This window comes from Mytilus galloprovincialis, chromosome 2, assembly GCF_965363235.1.
Source record: "Mytilus galloprovincialis chromosome 2, xbMytGall1.hap1.1, whole genome shotgun sequence".
Classification (NCBI taxonomy): Eukaryota; Metazoa; Mollusca; class Bivalvia; order Mytilida; family Mytilidae; genus Mytilus; species Mytilus galloprovincialis.
The window spans coordinates 81,115,730-81,140,875 of record NC_134839.1 but is presented as its reverse complement, the minus strand read 5'-3'; the positions used below and the strand labels follow the sequence as shown (position 1 = coordinate 81,140,875).

Genomic DNA, 25,146 nt, shown 5'->3' with positions numbered 1-25,146 from the left:
ATCTTATTGTATATCTTCATTGATCTTATCCTGTCTCACCCTCAACTCTATCTGGTCCTCATTTTCTTTACTCTTCAATGCTGTATACTCTTTCTCTATTCTACAATGGAAATAAGTAAACAATTACCTTAAACTGTTTGTCAAATTAAATGGTATAGTTATAATTTGTTGTACTGACTTATAGTAATAAGAGATTAGGAAATCTTGCTTTTACACATTTCCAACAATCTCTATGCAAACTGAATATATATCTGACATCAATAAACATCCATTAGTGTTAAATATAATGTATTCTTATCTTGTAACTACTTTAACAGAATAGTTAGGATTTAATTCAATGACCTTAAACTTACAGTTCTAGATTGCTTTTTAATTTTAGTACATCAGAAATAGGACTTTATGATTTTTCATAATTTTTTTTAATTGTTAGGTTGTGAACTAACTGACATCTCCCCATTTCTTACTTTATTTATCTGCCCAGTAAACACATAGGCAGATCTAGAGAGAAGGGTAAGGTCCAATTCATCCTTTAACACTGAGCATTCATGTTCAGATTTTGTTTTTATTGTACATTGTTTTAATGATGGTTCCCACCTTATTTTCATTAGGGCCCCTACATCCACCAATACAGGTTCCGTATCACCACTGATTCAAAATACATAAGTTCATCAATTTCAATTTTTAATCTTGGTATTATAACATAACTAAGAGCATTTTAACAAAATTGATGTTTACTTTGAGCAAAAATGAATTTTAAATGACAAAAATTTAATAATTGCTCAAGATAATAATCAATTTCATTTGACCACTTGAAAGATATTTGTTAGAATGTGAATGGAAGCTTCTGAAACTTTTTGATCAGTAACTTTGCAAGACAAACCATCAGTCAACAAAAATCTGTACCTTTGAAATAGTCATAATATATAAGTTTGGGATTGACTCCTTCGACATTTCAAAATGGGATCTTTGTTCATATTCTTTTCCTTATAAGATTCTTTTTTTGTTTCATTTTCAAATTAAAAAAAAATTCGTTATCATGTTGAGTCAAGAAAATATTTACTTAAAATACTTGTCAATGACATATTTGCTTATATATGTACATAAATAAACAATTTAAATCTCAGAAAAATTGGGTGGAGACCATAAAAAGAATAGTGTATTCTGTAACAAATGAATAACCTCAGGCCATGAAACATAAATCTTCAAACCACATCATTTACCAAAACACCTCGTATCAACTACACATACAAGGTTGACAGATCAGATATTTGTACTGCTCTAGTGTATAGCCAAACAAAAAAGTATGTGTGTTTACTGTACCCCTCCCTATTCTAATTTTTATCCCCTACCCTAAATTATTTTTGACCATTTTTGATTAAGCACTGTAAAAGTCACAATGTTGCTCTTACAGACTTAATCATTGTTAATGTAAACAAATATTACAAATAAAAAAAATCCCTACCTACTTCCCTATTTTTTATCAGAATGTGACAGTCAACACACATACTTTTTTGTTTGGCCTATATCCAAGTCAAATTCATCCTCAGGATGGACGCAATGTCAATTGATAACCTTTCATTCACTTCATTCAAATTTGCTACTTCTTTTTCAATGCATTATTTATTATACTCTCAGGCTACTGCCAATTCATATTTTTTCAAATAAGATATTCTAAATAATCAAATTCTTGTATTACTTTACATAATTTATGCAATATGTGACTATATAATCTGATACAAGATTAAATTCCTTTGCATAACATTTTCAGGTTCACTATACTTTAATGAATTTTAAAAAGTTTTCTATAGGTATGTTTATTGAGCCTATGTGTTGCTATAACCCTACACATCTCTAGTAAATATCTTTTTTAATAGGTATTAAAAAGATAATTAAACAGCAGGAGTCTAAAGAACAGGTTGGGCTTTTAGTCCTTACGTTCCATATTTACAAAAGCTTTACTGCAATGGACTCTAACATACTATGCCACTGTCCAAAACATAATAAATAAGATACTAAGCAGTCACCAGGCAACATTGAGATGAAGAACCAGCAAAATAAAATTGAGGATGGAAATGGGGAATATGTCAAAGAGACAACAACCCGACCAAAATGCAAACAACAGCCAAAGGCCAAGTGAGAATGGACCCAAGGAAAAACATGAAAATAAAAAACCTTTGACATAGATTACATAGACAACTAAACAAGAGATTTAGCAACACCTTGTCCAAATAAAGCAAAATACTCTGTATTGATATCACACAGGCAACATTTTATGTAAAAAAGGTAACTCTTATCATTGTTACAATAGATCATGTTTGAACTAAAAGATTACTTCCATGGACTATTATTTGGAAGTGATTTAACAATTGGAAATTTGCTACGAATTACACCAAAATTTAATTTTTTGTTTCAAACATTTCAAAATAGCAATATAGATATAATAAGTCCGCTATAAACAATCAGTTTGGTTTAATTTTGTCAAAATAAGCCACAAGACATATCTGGTGTATTATTGACTTGCAAGTTAATAATTACATTCATTTGCATCCCTATTCATTCAACCTGTTATCTGACCTATAGTAGAGAGGGTTTTGCATTTATCAATACCAAAAATAATAAAAATAAAACTGTCAAAGAAGGGAGACACCTAAAATTGAAAATTTATGTTCCTTTAATATTTGTCTTTGTCATTAAAAAATCGTCTTTGATGCCTCCCTTAGGGTGTTAGTTTAAAGGTAAAATAGATTTTACATTAGATGTCCATATTAAAAGTTACTGATACACATAATATTACATTGAAGTTTTACAATTATATTATAGATGACTAATTAATTTCTCAATACTCTTCTTAAATTGAAAATCTATTAAAAATCTATTAAAAATTAAAAGCTGATTTAAATTGATTGATATTACATATGTCATGTATGTTATCCCATTATATTCCTGTTACTTGATATAGCTTACCCATCACAAGTGTTCCCAGAGTAATAATCATCATAATCCACAAAATCCATAGAATTAGTGTCCTTGCATTATCACCCAGGAAGATACCTGAGCTTCTAAGTAAATATAGTCACAACTATTGTCTTAATATTGTCCAAAAAATGTCAAAATCCATTTAAGTTCTATATATAGTATACGGACCACTTATATCACATTTCTGTTAGATTTCACATTTGGTTAGATAAAAAAAAATGTGCTAAAAATATTTTACGGTCCTTCGAAATATTTTACAAGATAACTTCACTGTTAGTCTGGTTCAAATCCACAGCAAAAAGGTCAATATCTAGCACATAACAAATCAATATACTCAATATACACAGAAAATATTCCTAGGGTGTCTTTGAGAGTTTTTTCACATAGAAGCATCCATGGTCTAAAGATTATCATTCATTTCAATTCAGACTTCAGATACAAATTCTTGATGTAAACAAAACTAAGAAAATCTTGGTGACCTAAAAATTTTAGCAAATGTTAGGTCATTTAGTTTTATTGTCCATATTACATCCATCCACCTGTCAGGAGTTATATACTATCAAATTTCTCCGACTTAAAATTTATGACCATTAAATACTGACCAGTCAATGACTTATCAGTGTAATTGTATGTAACATTCCTTGAGTTTAGTAATGTATTGTAAAACACACAAAGTCAGGACTTACGATGACCAGTCACAAAACTTATCCTCAAAAATCTATAAGATTATCATTCCATAAGAATGTTGTGATACTGATGTAAAATATGCAAGCTGTGCACATTACCTCAATCAATATAGACCTTATGAAGTCAGCAACATATTGAACACAAAATCTACATATATATAGTTTTTGTCATTATTTATAAGCTTCAAAAAATGTTTTTCTCAATTCCATGCAAGCTGTTCCTTGTTGGCTAGAATAAATCACATAAAGAACCAGTCAAGCTATTAATAATCATTTCTATAAAGTTTGCTTTTTAGTATAAAACTGACAAATGACGAAACTTGAAATCTTTCAATCTGATATTTTAACACACTAGTTATGAAGTAAATTTGACTGCAGTCGTAAGTCAAGGTGTCCTGTATCTCCCTTCCACAAATATGTCAAACTTGTTACAACAGTGTCCTGCTTCCATATGATAAATTCTCACATATCATACAGCTAACAAAATATGTCCCATCTTTAACACCTGAATTTTTTTCCTTCATAAAACATATCAGGTTTGTTGTTTATTTCACGGGTGTATGATTCTTCAAACATAAAATAGTTGAGAAGACCTTTTCCTTTTCAAAATTTTATGAATAAATATTTATGCAACACAAATTTATTATATGAAATGTTCTTCTCCACTAAAGAAAATTCCTGTCATAATAAGTTATGTTGTATATATTCATTTGTTGTTTTTCATCTCTTTTAAAAAATGATCCTAAAGTACACATAATTTAACAAAACAAACACATATTTAACCTGCATTTTGACATAATATGTTAAAAATTTCTTCAACACCTTTCTATCAACTTTAAATCTCACCTAGGATTTTTTTAAATAGTCATGATACAGGTGAACTCCACCTGGTGTTTTTCCCTATATAACAATTAAAAGATGATGGTTGGTTGTTGTGTTTGTCAGCCTGAGGACCTGTACCTTTTGTAACTTTTTCTTTTGTGTACAATATCTCTAACAGATAACAGCCCTTCATTAACTAGGATTAAATCAACTATATTTACATGTTCAGTGCTTTACATGTATTTGGCTACCTTAAAATTTAGTCATTTTATTCTTACAAGGACACAGTTTTCTGAATTCTAAATCAAATACAAAAATCCTTAATATTAATGATCAACCTTTCCAATCAGTATTCATTTTATTTAAATTTCACTTTATCAGGTTTTTTTATGAAGGATAAGAGAACTTCAAATCTCTATAATACCATGTTACCTTAAAAGGAAACTGGGTAAACAAAAACTAAGCACAACATGACTCTTAAGAGGTCCTATTCTTTGACCTTGTTTAAATTTGTTGGAATTATTAATCAAATATCAGCATATTTAATAATCATTAAAATAGTTTTATTCAATAATAAATGTATTTAAATTTTTTGTAAACTTATACCAGTTCAAAAGTTTACTGAGTATTATATACATGTATATATTGAAAAGTGAGTTGCCCATTCAACAAACAAGCTTATACTTATAAAAATATGAAGAAAGGGAGTTGTATGCTGGTTAAAGATTAATGAGACAGAAACCTAACAACAAAAGTGTTCATAAAACAATAAATGTAAATATTAATGACCTTCAATAATGAACAAGTTATTGTATGGAAAGCTCTTAATTATCGCTACAAGTTGAGATATACAAAGTTAATTACTTTATCAGAGGTCTATTGAAAGAAAAAAACTAAACATCAATGCCATATTTGGGGCTGAACCACCTTCTTTAATAGGATAGACAAATACTCTTGGACATTAAACATTATGCTTACATTGCTATGTATTCCTAATCTGTGCCATACAAAACACTGTAAATAATTGATTTTTACCTATTTGACAGTAATTATAAATCAATGACATTGATGAGTCATAGGCATATACATATAAATATATATATATATTTTTTATGTGGATTAAATCAATTCAGTTTTCTACAATTATAATGAAACTTACAGGGTATCCAGTTCACATAGAAACATTGCTTTTTTAAAATAATTTAAATGATAAATTAAGACAATGGAAGTTAATATCATTTTATTTCATGGTATGTGACACATCATGAGTTGCTGCACTCATGTGTCAAATTACAAAAGCCTATGTTAAAGGATAAAAAGTTATTTTTCTGAACACAAAATAGTACCTTACAATGAAATATTTTGACTTTAAGGTCAAAAGTCAAGGTCAAATCATACATGACACACCGACACACTGTCCTGCCAAATATCACGAGCCAGTGACAAAAGATATCTAGATGTGTCAAAGCGACACGAATGGCCCAGTCCCAAAAAGTTGAAAAATTTGCAATTTGAATAACACATGTGGACACAAACATGATGGTAGTCTCACATATCAAAAATCGGCTCAAAATCTGGTGGTGTATAGAAAAAAAGTCTGTATAAATGTGATTTTCAACAATTTAATCAAGTCCAAAGCCCATAATTTCAGCAAAAATTAGCGGAGCGGAACAAAACTGAAATTTGATCTGTAACTCATCATGGTTAACTCACCTACCAAAAATCAGCCCAATATCTGAAGGCTTTTACAAAAAAAAAAGTCCATATAACTGTGATTTTCAACAATTTATCAAAAACCAAAGCCTGTAATTTCGGCAAAAATTAGCGGAGCGGTATGAAACTTAAACTTGATCTGTAACTCATCATAGTTAACTCACATATCAAAAATCAGCCCAATATCTGAATGTATTTAGAAAAAAGTTTGTATAACTGTGATTTTCAATAATTTATCAAAGTCCAAAGCCCGTAATTTCAGCAAAAATTAGCAGAGCGGTATGAAACTTAAACTTGATCTGTCACTCATCATAGTTAACTCAAATACCAAAAATCAGTCCAATATCTGAAGGCGTTTAGAAAAAAAGTCTGTATAACTGTGATTTTCAACAATTTATCAAAGTCCAAAGCCCGTAATTTAGGCAAAAATTAGAGGAGCGGTATGAAACTTAAACTTGATTTGTAACTCATCATAGTTAACTCACATACCAAAAATTAGCCTGGTTAACTCACATACCAAAAATCAGCCCAATTTCTAAAGGCGTTTAGAAAAAAACTCTGAATAATGGTTTGTTGCAGAATGACGGAATGACAGAATTTCAGAATTTCGGAATTTCGGGCAAGGGTAAAACTATATGGCATCGATAACTTCATTGCGGGGCCATAAAAAAACTTTTTGACTCTAACAAGCTTATACCAGTTTTAACTCTAACAAGCTTATACCAGTATATTCGGCTATTGTCTGCTCTATGGTTGGGTTGTTGTCGCTTTGACACGTTCACCATTTCTATTCTCAATTATATTGCTTGAGGGAAGAAGAACCAGAAGAAGGAATACTTCTTTAACTTGATGACGGGAAAACATAATATTTTGAAAATGCATATATACTAAAATACAACTCTTGTGGTGGATTTGTTGGCAATGATGACACAAATCCTTATTATCTTATAACTTTTGTTTCACTTGGTAAGAACTCAGGATAAGTTTTATCTAAAGTTTTAAATGTTTTATTTACTGACTCTAAGGCATTAATCTAGTTAAACATCTGTCACACCTATAGTCAAATGGTTCAAAATGTTTTTGTTCCTGCTCAATTCACCATGTAAATCAAGGGTCATAGAAATGTAATCTTATTTAATCAAAGTTAACCTCAATGGACAGTTGTCCCGCCATGTAACGGACACAACCTTCTATTCAAGCAAATCATTATCATAAATTAAAATCCTTAAGATTAGGTTTGTCTTGTTTAAGATCCATCTCAATATTTGTAGTTGTGTTTAAAAGACAATCAGTAATCACTGACGACATTCTTCCCTTATTATTGTATCAATACCTGTAACTCTGATCGAAACATGTAACTGACATTTAATAAGTTTGTTAACTTTTCAATTTAAGATCATAACATTGAAGTAGGTCCCAGCATGGTTCAACTTTAGACATGTTTTTATTATGGTACAGGTCACAATAAGTATACTATCAAACTTACAAATAGCTACCACTCTTTATAAGATTGGATTGAATTTATATGATGATAGCGATTTGTCATGTCATTCTATTTTTGGTTGAATTTGGTAAAAGTTACTAAGGGAAATACAATAGGATATTGGTTTTCTAAATTAATAAATAGATTTCACACTTGAAGAATCTCAATAGCCTTAGAAGTGACTTCAAAAGTTTTATGTCAACCCAACTGACATTTTAATCTAAATTATAGTGAAAATTTCAATATTATACCTTTAAAAATTAATTTACCATAAATTTAAAGAATCAGCGGAAATCACTTTCTTCTTACAGATTTTGCACTATTAATGCATCTAACCCAATGGATTATAATCTAATTCTGGTCATCAATTCATAGGCATTAACATTTATTTATTAAGCTTCAAAACAAATTGCCTAAAAATATCACTAAAACACCGAAATACAAGCTACAGACCTTGTTGCCTGAAAATATGATAAAATACAACAAAACTGATCACAGAGAGCTGATTACCCAATACTTAACCGCCCATTCAAATTTATTTCATACGAGTCTCTAAAAGACCTGCACAATTTTGCAAGGAATTATTTTATCTAAAACAAGTACAGTATTTGGTTCTGTCAATATAATATCAAAAAATATCTTACATGATAACAACTAATCTAAGAATTTCTAATTATTTCAGTGTTATTTGAATTGATAAGCTGGTATTCAACTTAAAAGTTCACTGGATAACTATGTTATATAAATTTATTTAAACAAGGCTTTATTAAACATTCAATCGCCAGATGTAGCAAGCTTATGTTAAATATACAAGGTACAAACACACAATTTCCGTACATTTCTGTTAAACATACATTTCACTTAAATCTAAGCACTTACTAAACAAATCCTGTCCAAATAATGAATTAAAATGTCTTATTTGATATATTTATGGCCAAGAGTTTGAATATGAGAGGAGAAACAATTAATGGGTTTTTCAATTAAAAATATCTTACAACACTGACAAATCTGAGTGCTAATTATTTTGTAGATATATGACATGGACTACCCTATAGTGTTTTGGGAAACTCTTCCAATCAAAAAAAAAAATTATTTGATTACAATTTAGGTATATTTTTATTCTTGCCAAAAGAAAATTCAGAATATCAGTAATAATTCTAAGTACTTATCAAGACAACTGTTACAGTTGTTTAAAAAGAGGGGGTCTTGATGTAGTAGAAACAATGTTTCATTGTAAGATCAATCAAAAATTCATGAGTTTTGTCATTCCATGGTAAAGCTACTTTATACATGTATAACTAAAAATATGTAATACATTTGTAATTCACATTTTTTTTAACCTTTTGACCTAAACAGGTTACATCATATTTCTTTAGACATTAACATCTTGTCACCAAAAGACAAATACAGTGTCACCCTGACTTCTGTCAGTATGAAAAGCACATGTAGTTATTATGACCATTTGTAAACCCATTATGTTCACCCAATTAACTTTCAAAGGACTGAAACATGACAAATATCAACAAATGACGGGTTTATATCAAAACAGCTTCAAACCATTTACAATGGAATGTTGAATGTGTTCTTTATCTTTTGTTAAAAGTATAAATTTATTCAGTATTTGTCAAATGTGGCCTTAGAGTTTTAACCCAATATGGAAATCATTCAATTTGTCAAATAACATTCAATATTGACTTTTAATAACTTTAATTGACAGTTTTACAGCCAAAATGACCACAAGTAAAATATTCCAACAGTTTAAGTTGTTAATCTTGAACATGAAACAATCCAATATTTCTGAAATCAAGTTAACTGACAGGGTAATAGAATAGAGATTCATCATGTCTACTCTATTCTCATGGGAAATGGTCCATACTTGAATATAAATTCATGATTTCAAAGTTTCATTTCAATGAAAATTCCGAGGTTTCATCCTGAATTGAATCTCCCACATACAGCAGATTACAAGAGTTGTATGGTTGCTTTTGTGGCATCAAAAGAGAGGGACTACTCATTACAACCCATGTATTCTGAAGGTGTCTTCCTCGAATGTCAACATTTTATATATGTTACTTATTCCTTGAATGCCAACAAAAATATTCCAATAGACATTTATACAAGACCAATAGGTGTTTTTACAACTGTCTAAATTATCTTATAAGTAAAAATGTTAAAATTAATTAGTGATGTTGATCAAATTGCAACATTTTATCACTTTTTGATAAGAAATTTTTATCACTTTTTGATAAAAAAAATAGTAGATTTTGGGGTTAAAATTATTATGAATTCTAAAGAAATAAAGAAATTAAAACATTTTTATCACTTTTTAATTAAAAACAAATATTTTGGGAATGGAAATGTTTATAATCATAAGACATATTACAAAAATTAAAGGAATTCTAGTTTTAAAAATACAATTATTTCAGACTAAACTAGAGGCTCTAAAGAGCCTGTGTCGCTCACCTTGGTCTATGTGAATATTAAACATAGGACGCAGATGGATTCATGACAAAATTGTGTTTTGGTGATGGTGATGTGTTTGTAAATCTTACTTTACTGAACATTCTTGCTGCTTACAATTATCTCTATCTATAATGAACTTGGCCCAGTAGTTTCAGAGGAGAAGATTTTTGTAAAAGATAACTAAGATTTACGAAAAATGGTTCAAAATTGACTATAAATGGCAATAACTCCTAAAGGAGTCATGTTGACTTATTTGTAAATCTTACTTTTCTGAACATTATTGCTGTTTACAGTTTATCTCTATCTATAATAATATTCAAGATAATAACCAAAAACAGCAAAATTTCCTTAAAATTACCAATTCAGGGGCAGCAACCCAACAACAGGTCGTCCGATTCATCTGAAAATTTCAGGGCAGATAGATCTTGACCTGATAATCAATTTTACTACATGTCAGATTTGCTCTAAATGCTTTGGTTTTTGAGTTATAAGCCAAAAACTGAATTTTACCCCTATGTTCTATTTTTAGCCGTGGCGGCCATCTTGGTTGGTTGAAAGGGTCACGCCACACATTTTTTAAACTAGATACCCCAATGATGATCGTGGCCAAGTTTGGTTTAATTTGGCCCAGTGGTTTCAGAGGAGAAGATTTTTGTAATAGATTACTAAGATTTACAAAAAATGGTTAAAAATTGACTATAAAGGGCAATAACTCCTAAAGGGGTCAACTGACCATTTCAGTCATGTTGACTTATTTGTAAATCTTACTTTGCTGAACATTATTGCTGTTTACAGTTTATCTCTATCTATAATAATATTCAAGATAAATAACCAAAAACAGCAAAATTTCCTTAAAATTACCAATTCAGGGGCAGCAACCCAACAACAGGTTGTCCGATTCATCTGTAAATTTCAGGGCAGATAGATCTTGACCTGATAATCAATTTTACTACATGTCAGATTTGCTCTCAATGCTTTGGTTTTTGAGTTATAAGGCAAAAACTGAATTTTACCCCTATGTTCTATTTTTAGCTGTGGCGGCCATCTTGGTTGGTTGGCCGGGTCACGCCACACATTTTTTTAAACTAGATACCCCAATTGTGATTGTGGCCAAGTTTGGTTTAATTTGGACCAGCAGTTTCAGAGAAGAAGATTTTTGTAAAAGATTACTAAGATTTACGAAAAATGGTTAAAAATTGACTATAAAGGGCAATAACTCCTAAAGGGGTCAACTGACCATTTTGGTCATGTTGACTTATTTGTAAATCTTACTTTGCTGAACATTATTGCTGTTTACAGTTTAACTCTATCTATAATAATATTCAAGATAATAACCAAAAACAGCAAAATTTCCTTAAAATTACCAATTCAGGGGCAGCAACCCAACAACGGGTTGTCCGATTCATCTGAAAATTGCAGGGCAGATTGATCTTGACCTGATAAACAATTTTACCCCATGTCAGATTTGCTCTAAATGCTTTGATTTTTGAGTTATAAGCCAAAAACTGCATTTTACCCCTATGTTCTATTTTTAGCCATGGCGGCCATCTTGGTTGGTTGGCCGGGTCACGCCACACATTTTTTAAACTAGATACCCCAATGATGATTGTGGCCAATTTTGGTTTAATTTGGCCCAGTAGTTTCAGAGGAGAAGATTTTTGTAAAAGTTAACGACGACGGACGACGACGACGGACGACGGACGACGGACGCAAAGTGATGGGAAAAGCTCACTTGGCCCTTCGGGCCAGGTGAGCTAAAAAAGGATAGAGATTGATTCAATTGATATCATTTTGAATATCATTATTAAATATAAACTTTGCAAATGAACTATTAACTAAACTTTACACTTGTAATAGACTGTTAAATGTGAAAATTATGCTTGTATAAAATATTCAACAATTGTTATCAGATCACATAAGTAGTGCTCTTTGTCAATCTGCTAATATGTTTGCTAATGTTATGATACATGAGGTATTTTCTGTATGCTCTGTCTACAAACATATAATATAATATTCAAAATTAACATACATAATAAACACCCAAACAATATATTATAAATCACTTAAAATAAATAATAAGGGTGTGATATTATAACCAAGAAAAATATCATAAACAATGAAACAAAATAAAACCGTGTAATCTAACATATTGTAAAGTTTCAAAAAATTCCATCAAGTAGTATTTGAGGATATTACAGCACACACAACTATAAATATTGAAAAGAAACTTCAAAGTCCAAAGAGTCTATTGTAGAACTTGTGCATCCTTGAATTCCTGACAATATGCACATGTTGACTTTGTGATGCAACAATTAAAATAAAAAGTTCTATATTAAGAGAAGATCATATTGATCAAACAGTAACAGCACAAAATGATGTTCAACAACTTAACAAGCATGAATTTGATATAGCTACATGGAATTTACCTATGTTGAGCATGCACTTTTGTTGTGATAACTTCTTGCACCTATTCCTCGAATGCCAACATAATATTACAGGTAAATTGTCGGTAAATCAAAGGATGTTGGCATTCAAGGAATAAACCATTCTGATATCTAAATTAAGATACATCTTTAAAAAAGATCATAGTGAAAGTTATTGTGCATGAACTTTTGTTTATTATCTTCTCTATGACCCTAAATGGACTTAGTGAATATAAATGAAAAAAAACTTATAATTCTCACAATATATCCACAAAAATTCTATAACAGGATGCACTCAATATAAATGAAATTGAGCATGAAAATGGGGAATGTCAAAGAGACAGCAACATCACTTAAAAGCAGAAAACAGCCAATGGCCACCAATGGGTCTTCAATACAGCAAGAAAAATCACACACTTGGAGGTAGATTTCAGTTGGCCCTTTGACAAAATGTGTACTATTCCATAAAAATGGACGTATAAGTACAGTTTATACCACAGAAGAACAGCTATAATAGCTCAGCCCTGAACAACCGAAATCTGAGTGGACAAAAGCTCCCCACCAACATCTGTGTATAGTATGTCCAGAGGTATATTATTATTTGGTCATTATTAATTGATAATATCTTATCCTCTTTATACTTTATATCTTCACTATTTATCTATGTAAATATATTTGCAATAGGTCACTGGATAAGGTCAATTTCATCTCAGATATAATCACACCTGAAATCAATTTCACTCATTCCACAGGTAAAAATTGAAATATGAAACAATTACCCTCAATAGAAATATAATTTAGGCTATAAAAGATGATATACCAATAATTTTGTCAAAGTTGACTTTATTGTAACCCATAAATTGCAATATATGATGACATAAGGCCAGGAATGAATGTATAAAATGGAGAATATTTCAGAGACAAAATTAAAGCTAATTAAACTCAGGTAAATCCTCATTTGTCACACATGTAAATAAGGTGATATATATGGCATGTAAATTAAATACCCTTAATTAAGTGATAATTTTCAGGACCCATTAATCATATTAACAATTGATAGACAACACATGACTTTAAACTATAACTTGGGTGGTTATCAGATTTCTTTAAAAACCTTTAGCTGCGTTAACTCTGTCAGATCAGATATCACATTACATTTTTTGATATAACAAAGTTATACATGTATATATATATCTATCAAATTTCATTTTGACATGAGGAACCTTAATATTAAATAACAGGGTCTACAGTTCAAATCAACATTTTACTGGGGTTTAAAACTTTAAAACAAAACAATAAATTAATATTTTTTATCTTCTCTACCCGGTATTTCTGCCCTGACCTTTGTAAAACACAAATTACTTGACTACAGAATACAGTGCATGTGCATGCTTACAGCTAACAAGTATTTCTAAATGGGAATATACAGCAACAAATTAACACATATAATCATATAAGACATCTATTGATTGATTGATTGTTGGTGATTTAATCCCTTTTATGCACCACTTTTGGGTTATTTCGTGGTGGCAAGTTTTTATTAGTGGATGAAGATGGAGTGCCTGGAGAAACCACTGACCTTCGATAGGAATACTGACAACCTTAGACAATAAAGACTGGAGTCAAGTGCATCTGCACAAGCATGGTTCGATCTCACAACTTCAGTGTTGACTGGCTAGTGATTACAGTAGTAGAACTATTTAGACCACTTGGCCAACAAGGGTCCTATAAGACATCTTAGAGGATAACATACAGTCTTCAACAAAAAACTTGTACTTTTTTTACAACTCTTTTACTATAGAATGTAATACAGAAATATTTCTATGATTTCTATGGCCAATAATATATAAGTCCTCTTTTAAGCAAATTTTTAAATCTATATTTTCCTGTCGACTATTAATTTCAGAGTTTCAATTGTAATACATTACTGATGGTTGATTCTATAAATCTCTATGAATATCAACTCTTTGTTGAAATTATTAAATTTGTTTTGTTGAATGAAATATCATGAGCATTTATTTTCTCAGAAGGAGTATCAACATCAGAATCTGTTTGTTACAAATTTTTATTAGTTCATTTTTATGTGTTTAACTTAAAACTGTTGATTTAGTACATGAGATTAGTCTTGATATGCTTCATCTTTATCAACTTAAGTTTTCAATTAATTATCATCTAGGTGAAATATTCAGATTTATATTTCAAAATTTTAAGCTTAAAGTTATCATGTATTGCTAAAAATTGAAATTACAATGATAAATACAAGTCAAATTAAATATCTATCTGAAATGACTTTCTTTTTTTTGCACACAACTCAGGTAAGTTTGAGTTACCTCCCATTAGTCTTTTTTGAAATGCCTAAATAATTCATTAATCATTTGAATGATTTATGCCTCGTTCAAACGTACATTTAATTCGAATTGAATTTGAATCGAATGCGAATGGAATTCGCTAATCGAGTTCACACCCTCTTCTTTATTTAATTCGAATGATTTGAATTGGCTAATTCAAATTATCCAATTTGCATTAGAAATACGCTTTTGTTAATACAAATTAAAAGTTAACGTCCTTTGGACAGTAAAGTGAATTAGACCCCCATTGCAATTCAAATAAGAATTGACGTTAGGATGTAAAATGTTTCAAATGCGAATTAAACTAATTTGAATTAGTTAACGCGAATCGAATTCGAATTACATGTGAACTCAGCATGAGTTATATGCCTATTGCATGTGTTTAAAATTTTGATTCTATATGTATTTTGTTTGAAGTTTCAATTTATTCCCTGTGGTATTGATGGCCAAGTGGTCAATGTAGTTGGTCACCGTTTACCTACATAGATAACACTACCTGAGGTAGTTTGTTAGCCTCAATCAGCTGAAGTTTCACATGCTTACATTTGAATTCAAAAGGAACTGAAGATTAAATTGTTTTTTAATAGCATTTCAGTTTCATAATTATATTCTTTTCATTACTCCTCCTTTGTAAAGTTAAATTTGTACATAAAAAGCATTATGGCACATATCTCAAACTTGAACTGTAACATCTTAAGATACACCAAATATGTAATCATTCGGTTCACTATTACAGAAAATAAAGTGCAGGCAACTGATCTTTGAAGCATTTTTATGTCCAATGGAACAAAACTCTTGCAAAACTCACTCAAATGCAACAAAACTGAAACTTGGTGTGTAACTTTTTGAATGTATAAACCAAGTATCAAATGTTTTTAAAGGCATTATAGCAAAAAGAGCAGAAAACTATCATTTTCAGGCAATTTTCTATGTTAACTATAAAAAAATTCTCTCTTTCAGAACAAAACTAAAACTCAAACTGAAATATCTATGTAATGGCTATACAAAATATATTATCAATGGATTAAGGCATTAAAGTACAGAACATGGTGGGGGCATGATAAAAATGCAGAAAATTTACTGAACAGGCTGATTGACATGGTGAAAACCTATAGCTCCCTTTGACTTTGACAAAAGGGGAACAAATTTTACACTTGAACAGAATATTTCGAATAAAATTTTGACATTATGTATAAATGAAATAACAGGAATTGCTTATAAAAACATCAACAGCACAACAGACGACACCAACCGCTAAAGTCCAACTCCTAGAAAATATATGTAAAAACCAAGACAAATAGCCATAGGTAGTAAATAGTCCAGACACCCCGACTTGGAATGGGCACAATTGTGTACAGGTTAAACCAATCTTCCTAATTATCTATGAAGTAAATTCCATTTTTTTAACCAAAGAATGAACCATGACAATGACCTAAAGGTCTATGGACATATAACCTTGTTACATAAAGCATCTCATTCTGTATACAAAGTGTGAAGCCTCCATGTCTTCTTTCCCTGAAATATGAAGCTAAATACAAAAAGTTAATGCTGCCAAATCAAGATTATAATCCCTATGTCTCGAATTCTGCTACTTTTGTCACAGGCAATTACATAATAATTATGGTATTATATGATAAACACAATTTCACTTACTTTTTCATCTTTTTAGCATTGTATTTGACATAGTATGCTGGCTGAAATAACCTCTCTGGTTCTTGTTCATATTTTAAAGGCAACTCCTTTGTGAAGAACTGAAAATAAAACTCAAGACATGAGATAGTGCCATAAACTTTCTACAGATTCATATTTCAACATTGTGTATGTCCAGTCAGGTTAGAATTAGTGAAAATCTTATTTAAAAAAAAAATAAACACTAGTGCATAATGGGAGACAACTCTTAATGGTAAAATAACAAAATTTAAATGTATTTAAGTTTTACAGAAAAATTGTTTTACACCAAAAAACAAGCAGCAATGAAATCACAAGCAATTCAATACTGAAAAAGCTTCAACAGAGACATACACAAAAGAAGACAATAATTAAGGATACAAGATGAAATAATGTAAAGTCAGCTGGCTTTTGTTTTCATTGTCCTAAAGTCAGTAAAAGTGATTGGTTGACTTCCATAAATCTATCAATGATATCAAGTAATTGTTATCGTTTCACCTATATTGACACCAATGATAAGCTTGTGACTATATTGTTTTGTTTGTCATTACCAATGGCAAAGGTGAATTTCAGTAATGTTATTATTCACATATTGTAAGAGAGACAACTCTTACCTTTAACATCCCTTCCATATCTAATGACATCAGATAATCTTGACTAGATTGAAGTATTGCAATTCCCAGTTTAAATATAATATCCATGCCCTGTAAATGAATAAATAACACATAGTAACATTCCTAAGATTTATCAGGAATTAACAGGAACATTACAAAATAGCCTCAAACAATGTGAATGTCTGATTCACATATTGTTTATAAAAAGTTTATAAAAGTGTGGAATATGGACTGAATTCAAAGTTGCATGTTCTTGCATTTTCTCTTATACACATCTATTAAGTATGTGTCATCTCCAGGGCATTTTAGTATCATGGTAATGTTTGCTTGCATGTGATGATGTCTGAAAAGTTTTTGCTATAGACTATTATGGATGTGATCCTTTATATTCTAGAAATGAAATGGTAGAACACTAAAATTACCTACCTGTATAAAAGACATCAACATTTTATCAAAAAAAAGCTCCAGTTCAATGGTCTTTAGTGTGAAACACTAACTTCTGTTATTGTCTGAGACAATGCTTGTATAAACCTTTGATAATTTTTAGCAAAAATTGTACACATGATAGTGATTATAAGACTAGGGACGGACAGATGCCCCAAATTTTAATGTCCATTCAATGCCTCACACAGTGGATAATAATTGAAAATATCCAGAAAATATCCAGAACACAGAAAATAATAAAAAGAGGGGCCTTGCACCAAGTGCCTGTAAATTGATTCAAACTATTTTAGATACAGGCAAATTTTAGCTTGACATTATACAGACACTTGTTTTGAAGACTATATTGTCGGAGTACACAGGTCCCTTGATTTTCATTGTCCACGAATGTAGTCCCTAGTGTGGACAGTGTGTTACTTGTCATTTTTTTTATAACCCTTCCAAATTTATTTCTTTATGTTTTATGCCTCAAGTAGCAAGAAGTTGGATAAAAGTACACTGTTAAAAAATTTGATTCATGAATTATTATGTGAAGTAGTGATTTGGTCCAGTTGAAAAAGGTAAAAAAATTAGCATTTCGGAAGCTGTCAAACGATTTCAAGACCCCCTTTACATAAAATTGTCCATATTTTGAGTTAGAGCTGATGAAGTTTTCTATAATTTTGATATAATTTGTCCCAAAAGTAGTACAATACACTGTGAAATATTATTTAGAAAGCACAGGTGGGATTTTTTTTATTTCCATTTATTGTCTAAAAGAAATGCACTACGAAATAACTGTGTACTCGGACCTATGTTGCCCCACAGACAATGCTAGATGTCTTTCTGGCAGCTGTCTCATATGGAGTTATGGAACTATAAAGGATGATCTGTTGAATACTTACGCTTTTTCTAAAGACAATAACAAATTCTTACCTCTGATATAAATAGATCCATCACACGACAAGCAAGAGACAGTGACAATGTTGTAGCAAATAATGTAAGAAACCATGACGATGCATACATTGATGTGTAAAAACCCTGAGACTGAAAATGTAAGTACAAGGCTGGAAGCAGATCCTGAAAAACAGTGTTATAAAATGTAAGTACAATGCTGGAAGCAGGTCCTGAAAAACATTGTTATAACTCATACATTAAAATGATGTTTTGTTGTTAGTTATTAGCTTTTTCAATACTTTGTACCATATAACTGTCAAAAACTCCCATATTTCAATCTTTCTGAAACCTAAAATTGTTGGGTAAATTTATTTAGTACATTGGTTGCAATGAATTACATTGATTTCCCAGTCAAATAAAATCTGATAATTTCAAATGTGAAATAAACATAGTTATTTAATAGTGAATTAATGTGTTGTTCGGTCACTTGTTGAATATTTTTCTCTATTTGAATACTTCAATTAGTTATTCTATAATTATCATGTAACATAAGAAATGGCAACAGTGGTGGACATTATTTTCCAACTTCTCCATGACTAAAAATCTTACCTGTATTAAACATTCTAGTTTGTACATACACAAACTTAATTCTGCCATACTAGGTTTAAACAGTTCTCTGAGACGATAGTCCTGCATTAATTTAACAAGTACTGCAAAAGCCTCTTCTTCAGGCATCTGTTAAGGAGCCAAAAAAATTCAATTTCAAAATTACTGTGGATTCATTTTTTTTTTCGTCCGATACCAATTGTCATGGGTTTCGTGGGTACTTGTGAATCACAATATAAATGTTCAACGAATAACATATTTTCAATAGGCTTTGTATACAGAGATTGGCAAAACCATGAAATCAAATATCCACAAAAATGGAAGTTTTCAGGGATCCACGAAAATTGATACCCGTGAAAATATATGAACCCACAGTAACATAGCAAATTACCATAAAAGAGTTCTGGCGGTACTTGTCTACATTATCTGTTCTGACCGTACTTGTCTACATTGTCTGTTCTGACGGTACTTGTCTACATTGTCTGTTCTGACGGTACTTGTCTACATTATCTGTTCTGACGGTACTTGTCTACATTGTCTGTTCTGACGGTACTTGTCTACATTACCTGTTCTGACGGTACTTGTCTACATTATCTGTTCTGACGGTATTTGTCTTTATTATCTGTTCTCAACAACATCTATTGTGTATTAATTTATTATCCTGTAAACCAAGTTTTGTAGATTGTGGAAACCTTGCATTTCCTTGGATTTTTTATTTCATTGTTCTGCGAAAGTCTGGATACAACTTTAAAGAAATTTGTATTTCGTTGAACATTTAAATTCGTGGCTCACCGATACCCATGAAACCCTAGAAAATTGGTATCTAATAAATAATAATGAGTCCACAATATATGAAAACTCATTTATTCTCTTTATAATAACGTCTTTATCGTTCCTATTCATGTTTGTAATAATGATATTAACTTTATCTAAATTTAAGAATGTCTTTAAATGATCTAGTACATGTAATCAATCAGAAAATCTTATTTTATGTTTCTTTTATCATACATTTGTTTTAGCTAACTGATTTATGAATGTTAAAAGCTGTACATCATCAATATGCAGCATACATTGTTTTGCTTGTTACAGGCTTCCATAATAAATTCCTTTTTATGACAACAAATATATATATTAACCTCTATAATATCTCTTTTTCAAAGCCCCTGAGGTGTTTAAAGAGAGACCTACATAAAATATTTCACTATCAAACAGGAATTTTGGATTACCACCTTGTTTAACCATTATTAATTACACATTGTATTGTTTTATTTGTAGACAAATAGACGAACAGATACACAGACATAGATAGTGATTTCTACATTTATACCCTCCCAAATTTGTTTGCAGAGGGTATATCTAATGACTGCCACAAGGTCTGATGATATATATTTAAAATCTAATATCCTTGTCATAAGAACTTTAAAATATATTTATTAAAATTAAACTGGTCACATTTATATTATTTTACCTGCATAAGTAGTAAGCCGACAATAAATCCACTTCCTTGACAATAACCTACTTCTCTGTCATGGAGGGAATATGCCTTGAAAAACAAATAGAGATTTTCCATTAAAAAACATGTCTTTAAAAGTACAATTTTCTTTTCAATTAACCAAAACCTTGAAACTGAAACACTGTTATAACACATCATGTAAAAAATAACTAACAAGAATGTGTCCATAGTACACGGATGCCCCACTCGCACTATAATTTTCCATGTTCAGTGGACCGTGAAATTGGGGTCAAAACTTTAATTTGGAATTAAAATTAGAAAGATCATATCATAGGGAACATGTGTACTAAGTTTCAAGTAGTTGTGACTCTAACTTCATCAAAAACTACCTTGACCAAAAACTTTAACCTGAACTTCACACTTTCATTTTCTATGTTCAGTTGACCATGAAATTGGGGTCAAAACTATAATTTGGCATTAAAATTAGAAAGATCATATCATGGGGAACATGTGTACTAAGTTTCAAGTGGATTGGACTTCAACTTCATCAAAAACTACCTTGACCAAAAACTTTAACCTGAAGTCGGACGAACAAACGAACGGACGAACGAACGAACGGACGAACGAACGGAGGGACAGACCAGAAAACATAATGCCCCTCTACTATCGTAGGTGGGGCATAAAAATCTTGAGTTTATTTTAAAGCTTTAAAATTGATTTAAACCTAGCTATGTCTTAGATTTCTAAAAAAAGTCACTATTTCAGATTTTTTTACCTTCATGACATTAAAAAGACTTTCTTGTCCCACACCATCTTTCTCCTTGAAGAATTCATGGTCTGGAAATGTCCTGGCAATGTCCCGTCTAATGTATCTCTCACTAGGGGACGACTCTCTCATATATTCTACATACATCTGCTTGTGTGGAGAGCTGTGCACATTCAGTAATAGCTGCCATGCCAACCCTCTGAATGGGTGGGGAATGCCCTTTCGCACAAGTTCCTTCAAGAAAAATACTGTATATATAATTGATATTTTCATAAAATAAAATTTAAGCATACTAGTGCAATAGTGCAATAGTGATATGAAAGAAATCATTGTTCCTCCAAAATAAACCAAAAATATATACAAAGTAAAGAGGACCTGAACCTATGACCTATATGTCTCCAAATCAATAGACCTTGTAATTCCCTACTACCGGTATGTACTACTTTAAAAGTTTTATTATTATCTAAATACATGTACTGCAAATGATCTCAGGGAATCACATAGGAACAGCAAACTGCGCATTATACTTCAACATTTTCGATACAGTATATTGGTAACAGCTGTTACCTTACCATTTGACAAATACAATAGACCACTTTCGAGTTCATCCGTCACTGGAAAAAACTCATCAATTATGCACGCCTTTATGACGTCATTTACCAGATAGAGGGGATCGCCTGTATCCCTGCAGTATTAACTTTCATCAAGCGTCTTAGTGATCATCATTATGCAGGATACACTAGAAATAATGTTTGTTTAGTAGGTACTTAATCACAATTCCCTAATGACAGCAGTGCTGCTTGTCAATTATTAGAATTCAATTTGCCGTATAATTTGTTCAATATAATATATTATAGTTTTCCCGGCCACTTGCTCAACATTGGAACGGAAGTGACGATGCCCCTAAAAGCACAAATGATGTTCACTAAAACCAGAGTTTTTGACGGAAAAGCATCGAACTCAAAAGTTGTCTATTGACAGGGTTGATCTCTTCTTTATATCTATCTTCCTTCTAGATAAGTCTCATTTTTAACTAACTAAGGAAATTAAAGTTATCACTCAGAACATGAGAGCCCAACTTTCCCCTTGAAAAAACATACATGTAAGTAGCAGTGGCCATGAACTTTGACATATTGACCTAAATATTTTAAAATAAGCTTCTTCCCCTTCCTTATGTATTGAATTGTTAACACATGTTTCTTATTTTTTTAACTAAAGATTTTACTCAAAAAGCATTTGTTTCAGATCCACTGACAGACAAGAAGATTGATGAATAGAGTGATAAACAGTTGCTCCAAAAATATAATTTTCAAGAGAGTATTCTGACACTATTATGTATAAATTCAAGTGCTTTTTGTAAGACCACAATTAAACTGTCTCTGGTCGTATTAAGCAGTACAGTCTAAAATAAGGCAATACCTGTAAAATATAAACCCATATCAAAATAAAAAATTTTGGAAGCCCTGACTTCAAGTTTAAATTTGCAGGAAAGTATGTACACTTAATTACCCTAATTCATATCTATGTTTTCAATGGTCAAATGGTGTATATGACTGTTTATAACAGACTTTGTTGATGTTATATAAAACCCTTTCATAAGATGTATTACCTTTAGATATGCAGGTTTCTTTTTAGCATTGTCCCAGTCATTTACAAGTTTTCCCCAAATATCCCAGAGATTACCAAATGGCTGACCTGAAAAATAGTCATCAAATTAACAATTTTACAATATGATTTACTGCTATAACTACATAATACATTCTTGTTTCTATCCGAAAACCTTTCTTGCCTTATCTTTGTTCAAAAGATTAATTTGTTGTTAGTTATATGTATGCATCATTGTGGCAAGATGCATATGCACAACAGGAATACAAGCCATGTGCCTTTAAATTCACCTATGCAATGTGTGTAATTTTGAGTCATGAATAAATAAACTCTTTTAAACCAGATTTTTAGTCTCAGGAAACATAGTTCTAATAGTTGAAATTGAACTGCAAACTAGCTTTCAGATTGGTACTTTTTGTTAGTTTTGTTTATGTAAACTCTTTATAAAGTTTGTTCTTATGTTATGCTGGTACACCACTGTCATGGGCTAGGGACAGGGTTGAGGCCTTAGAAACTTATTTACAAGCCAAGTTTGAAAGATTCAAGGTACAAAAAAACTTGCTAAGCAATCTAAAGGTGGTGGGTGGAAAAGTGTAAAAGTGTAATTTTAAAGGAGATGATTACACATACTGAGAACTATCCCTCAGGTGTGCTTAACATTAATTAAGTTTCACCCTCTGGAATATTCTTAGAATTCTTCAAACAATACTTATATTCATCACACAATAAGGCAATTTACACTTCATGTAACCTGGCAACAACATGGATATGTATGGAAAAAATTTACCAATCAATCTTCGGTATATCTTTATTGGCATCACATTAAGAAAATTGAATTTTTTTTTTTTTCAATTCCATTAAAATAACTTATACACATGGATGAAATAACCTTGCTCTAATTTCTGTGCTATTTTCACATTTCTTGATCGGTGTGAGAAGTGAGAAAAATGTTTCTCCTAACTAGTGAAATATCTGTTCTTGGCAAATGATTAGTCGAAATTTGTTTATGACGTTAAAATGTTTTGTTTTCTTCTGAATTTTATTATTGTGATTGGATGAAAAAAGGCGACCATACCTGATGACGTCTCATATAAAGAACACAAGTTACTGAAAATCTTTGAAAAAGAAGGATAAAAATCAACAGAGAAACATATTCCGACACTATAGCTTGTGTATTACGATATTTCTCAACTCTCGAAAGTTAAATTTTAATTATTTAAAAAGCTCAGCAAATCTCGCGCTTTATTAAAATAATAAAATTTAACTGTCTCAAGTGGAGAAATATGGTAATACACTTGTTGCAGTGTAGGAATCTATATATCTACATTGCTCTATACTTCCCCGTATGATCTATTTTGTTAAAGATTGTAAACCACTACATAGATAAATAGGCAAATACAATAATACACTACCAGTGCCATCTTCCTCTGAGTGTTGCTGACTGTTGGATGATACTGAAGACACAACACTAGAGGCTGAGCCCTGTCTTGAATGTCCTAAAGTTGGCGACGGTGTGGAATTGAAGGCAGATTTTTCATCTGACAGTAACCTCCTATAATAAATAAGAAAAGATAATTTTAATGAGAAAATACTAAGCTTTGAAATAATTAAACTAATAATTCCTGAAAATTGTCATTTTACTTTGTTTTAAACAAATTACTACTATTCATTGTATGGGAAGCTGCAAACTGATTTTACAAATGCAAATGTTTCCTGGGGCTCTTAACTTTCTCAATACTTTGTATCCTACAGTAAAACATGTCTATGTTTAATGAAATAAACAATAAAATGATAAATGTTGATTATATGTAGAGTTTATATTGGTCCAGGTTTTGTGTTGCTCTTTGTGTTCTTTTTGTATGCAAGGGCTGACTTCCTGCTATCATTATATTTATACTGGTTATCAATAAAGGAATGAAATTTGATAAAACTTAAAAATATAAGGTTTTATTAAAAACAAGGAAATGTTATAAATGAAAGTTATTAATCAGATATGTTAGTTACATTCCAGAATTTCTTTTAAATATTGTAATAAAGAGACAGGCATTCTATAGATTTGACATTTTGTTATCGCTACTGAGATTAAATCAGATATCAGAGAGAACTGTTATATATAACTGTAATGAGGAAACAAATGCAGAAGTATATCAGTTTGAACTTTGAAATTGTAATATTTGTTATTACTACTTATTTGAATGAGATA

At 30.8% G+C, this 25,146-nt stretch overlaps 1 protein-coding gene across 8 annotated transcripts in view; it reads right to left on the bottom strand.

Annotated features, from left to right (window-relative positions):
* The window catches only part of LOC143064566 (ecotropic viral integration site 5 ortholog-like), a 62,300-nt gene that overhangs the window by 17,949 nt on the left and 19,205 nt on the right, over positions 1-25,146 (bottom strand). For all 8 annotated transcript variants that reach the window (XM_076237473.1, XM_076237472.1, XM_076237479.1 and 5 more), the window contains 9 exons: positions 24,356-24,495; positions 22,948-23,033; positions 21,348-21,572; positions 20,588-20,662; positions 19,123-19,248; positions 18,553-18,696; positions 17,197-17,286; positions 16,568-16,665; positions 40-100 (listed from right to left, as the gene is read on the bottom strand). In XM_076237473.1, the coding sequence (XP_076093588.1) occupies positions 40-100; positions 16,568-16,665; positions 17,197-17,286; positions 18,553-18,696; positions 19,123-19,248; positions 20,588-20,662; positions 21,348-21,572; positions 22,948-23,033; positions 24,356-24,495 (1,045 nt within the window). The remainder of the gene's footprint in view (positions 1-39; positions 101-16,567; positions 16,666-17,196; positions 17,287-18,552; positions 18,697-19,122; positions 19,249-20,587; positions 20,663-21,347; positions 21,573-22,947; positions 23,034-24,355; positions 24,496-25,146) is intronic.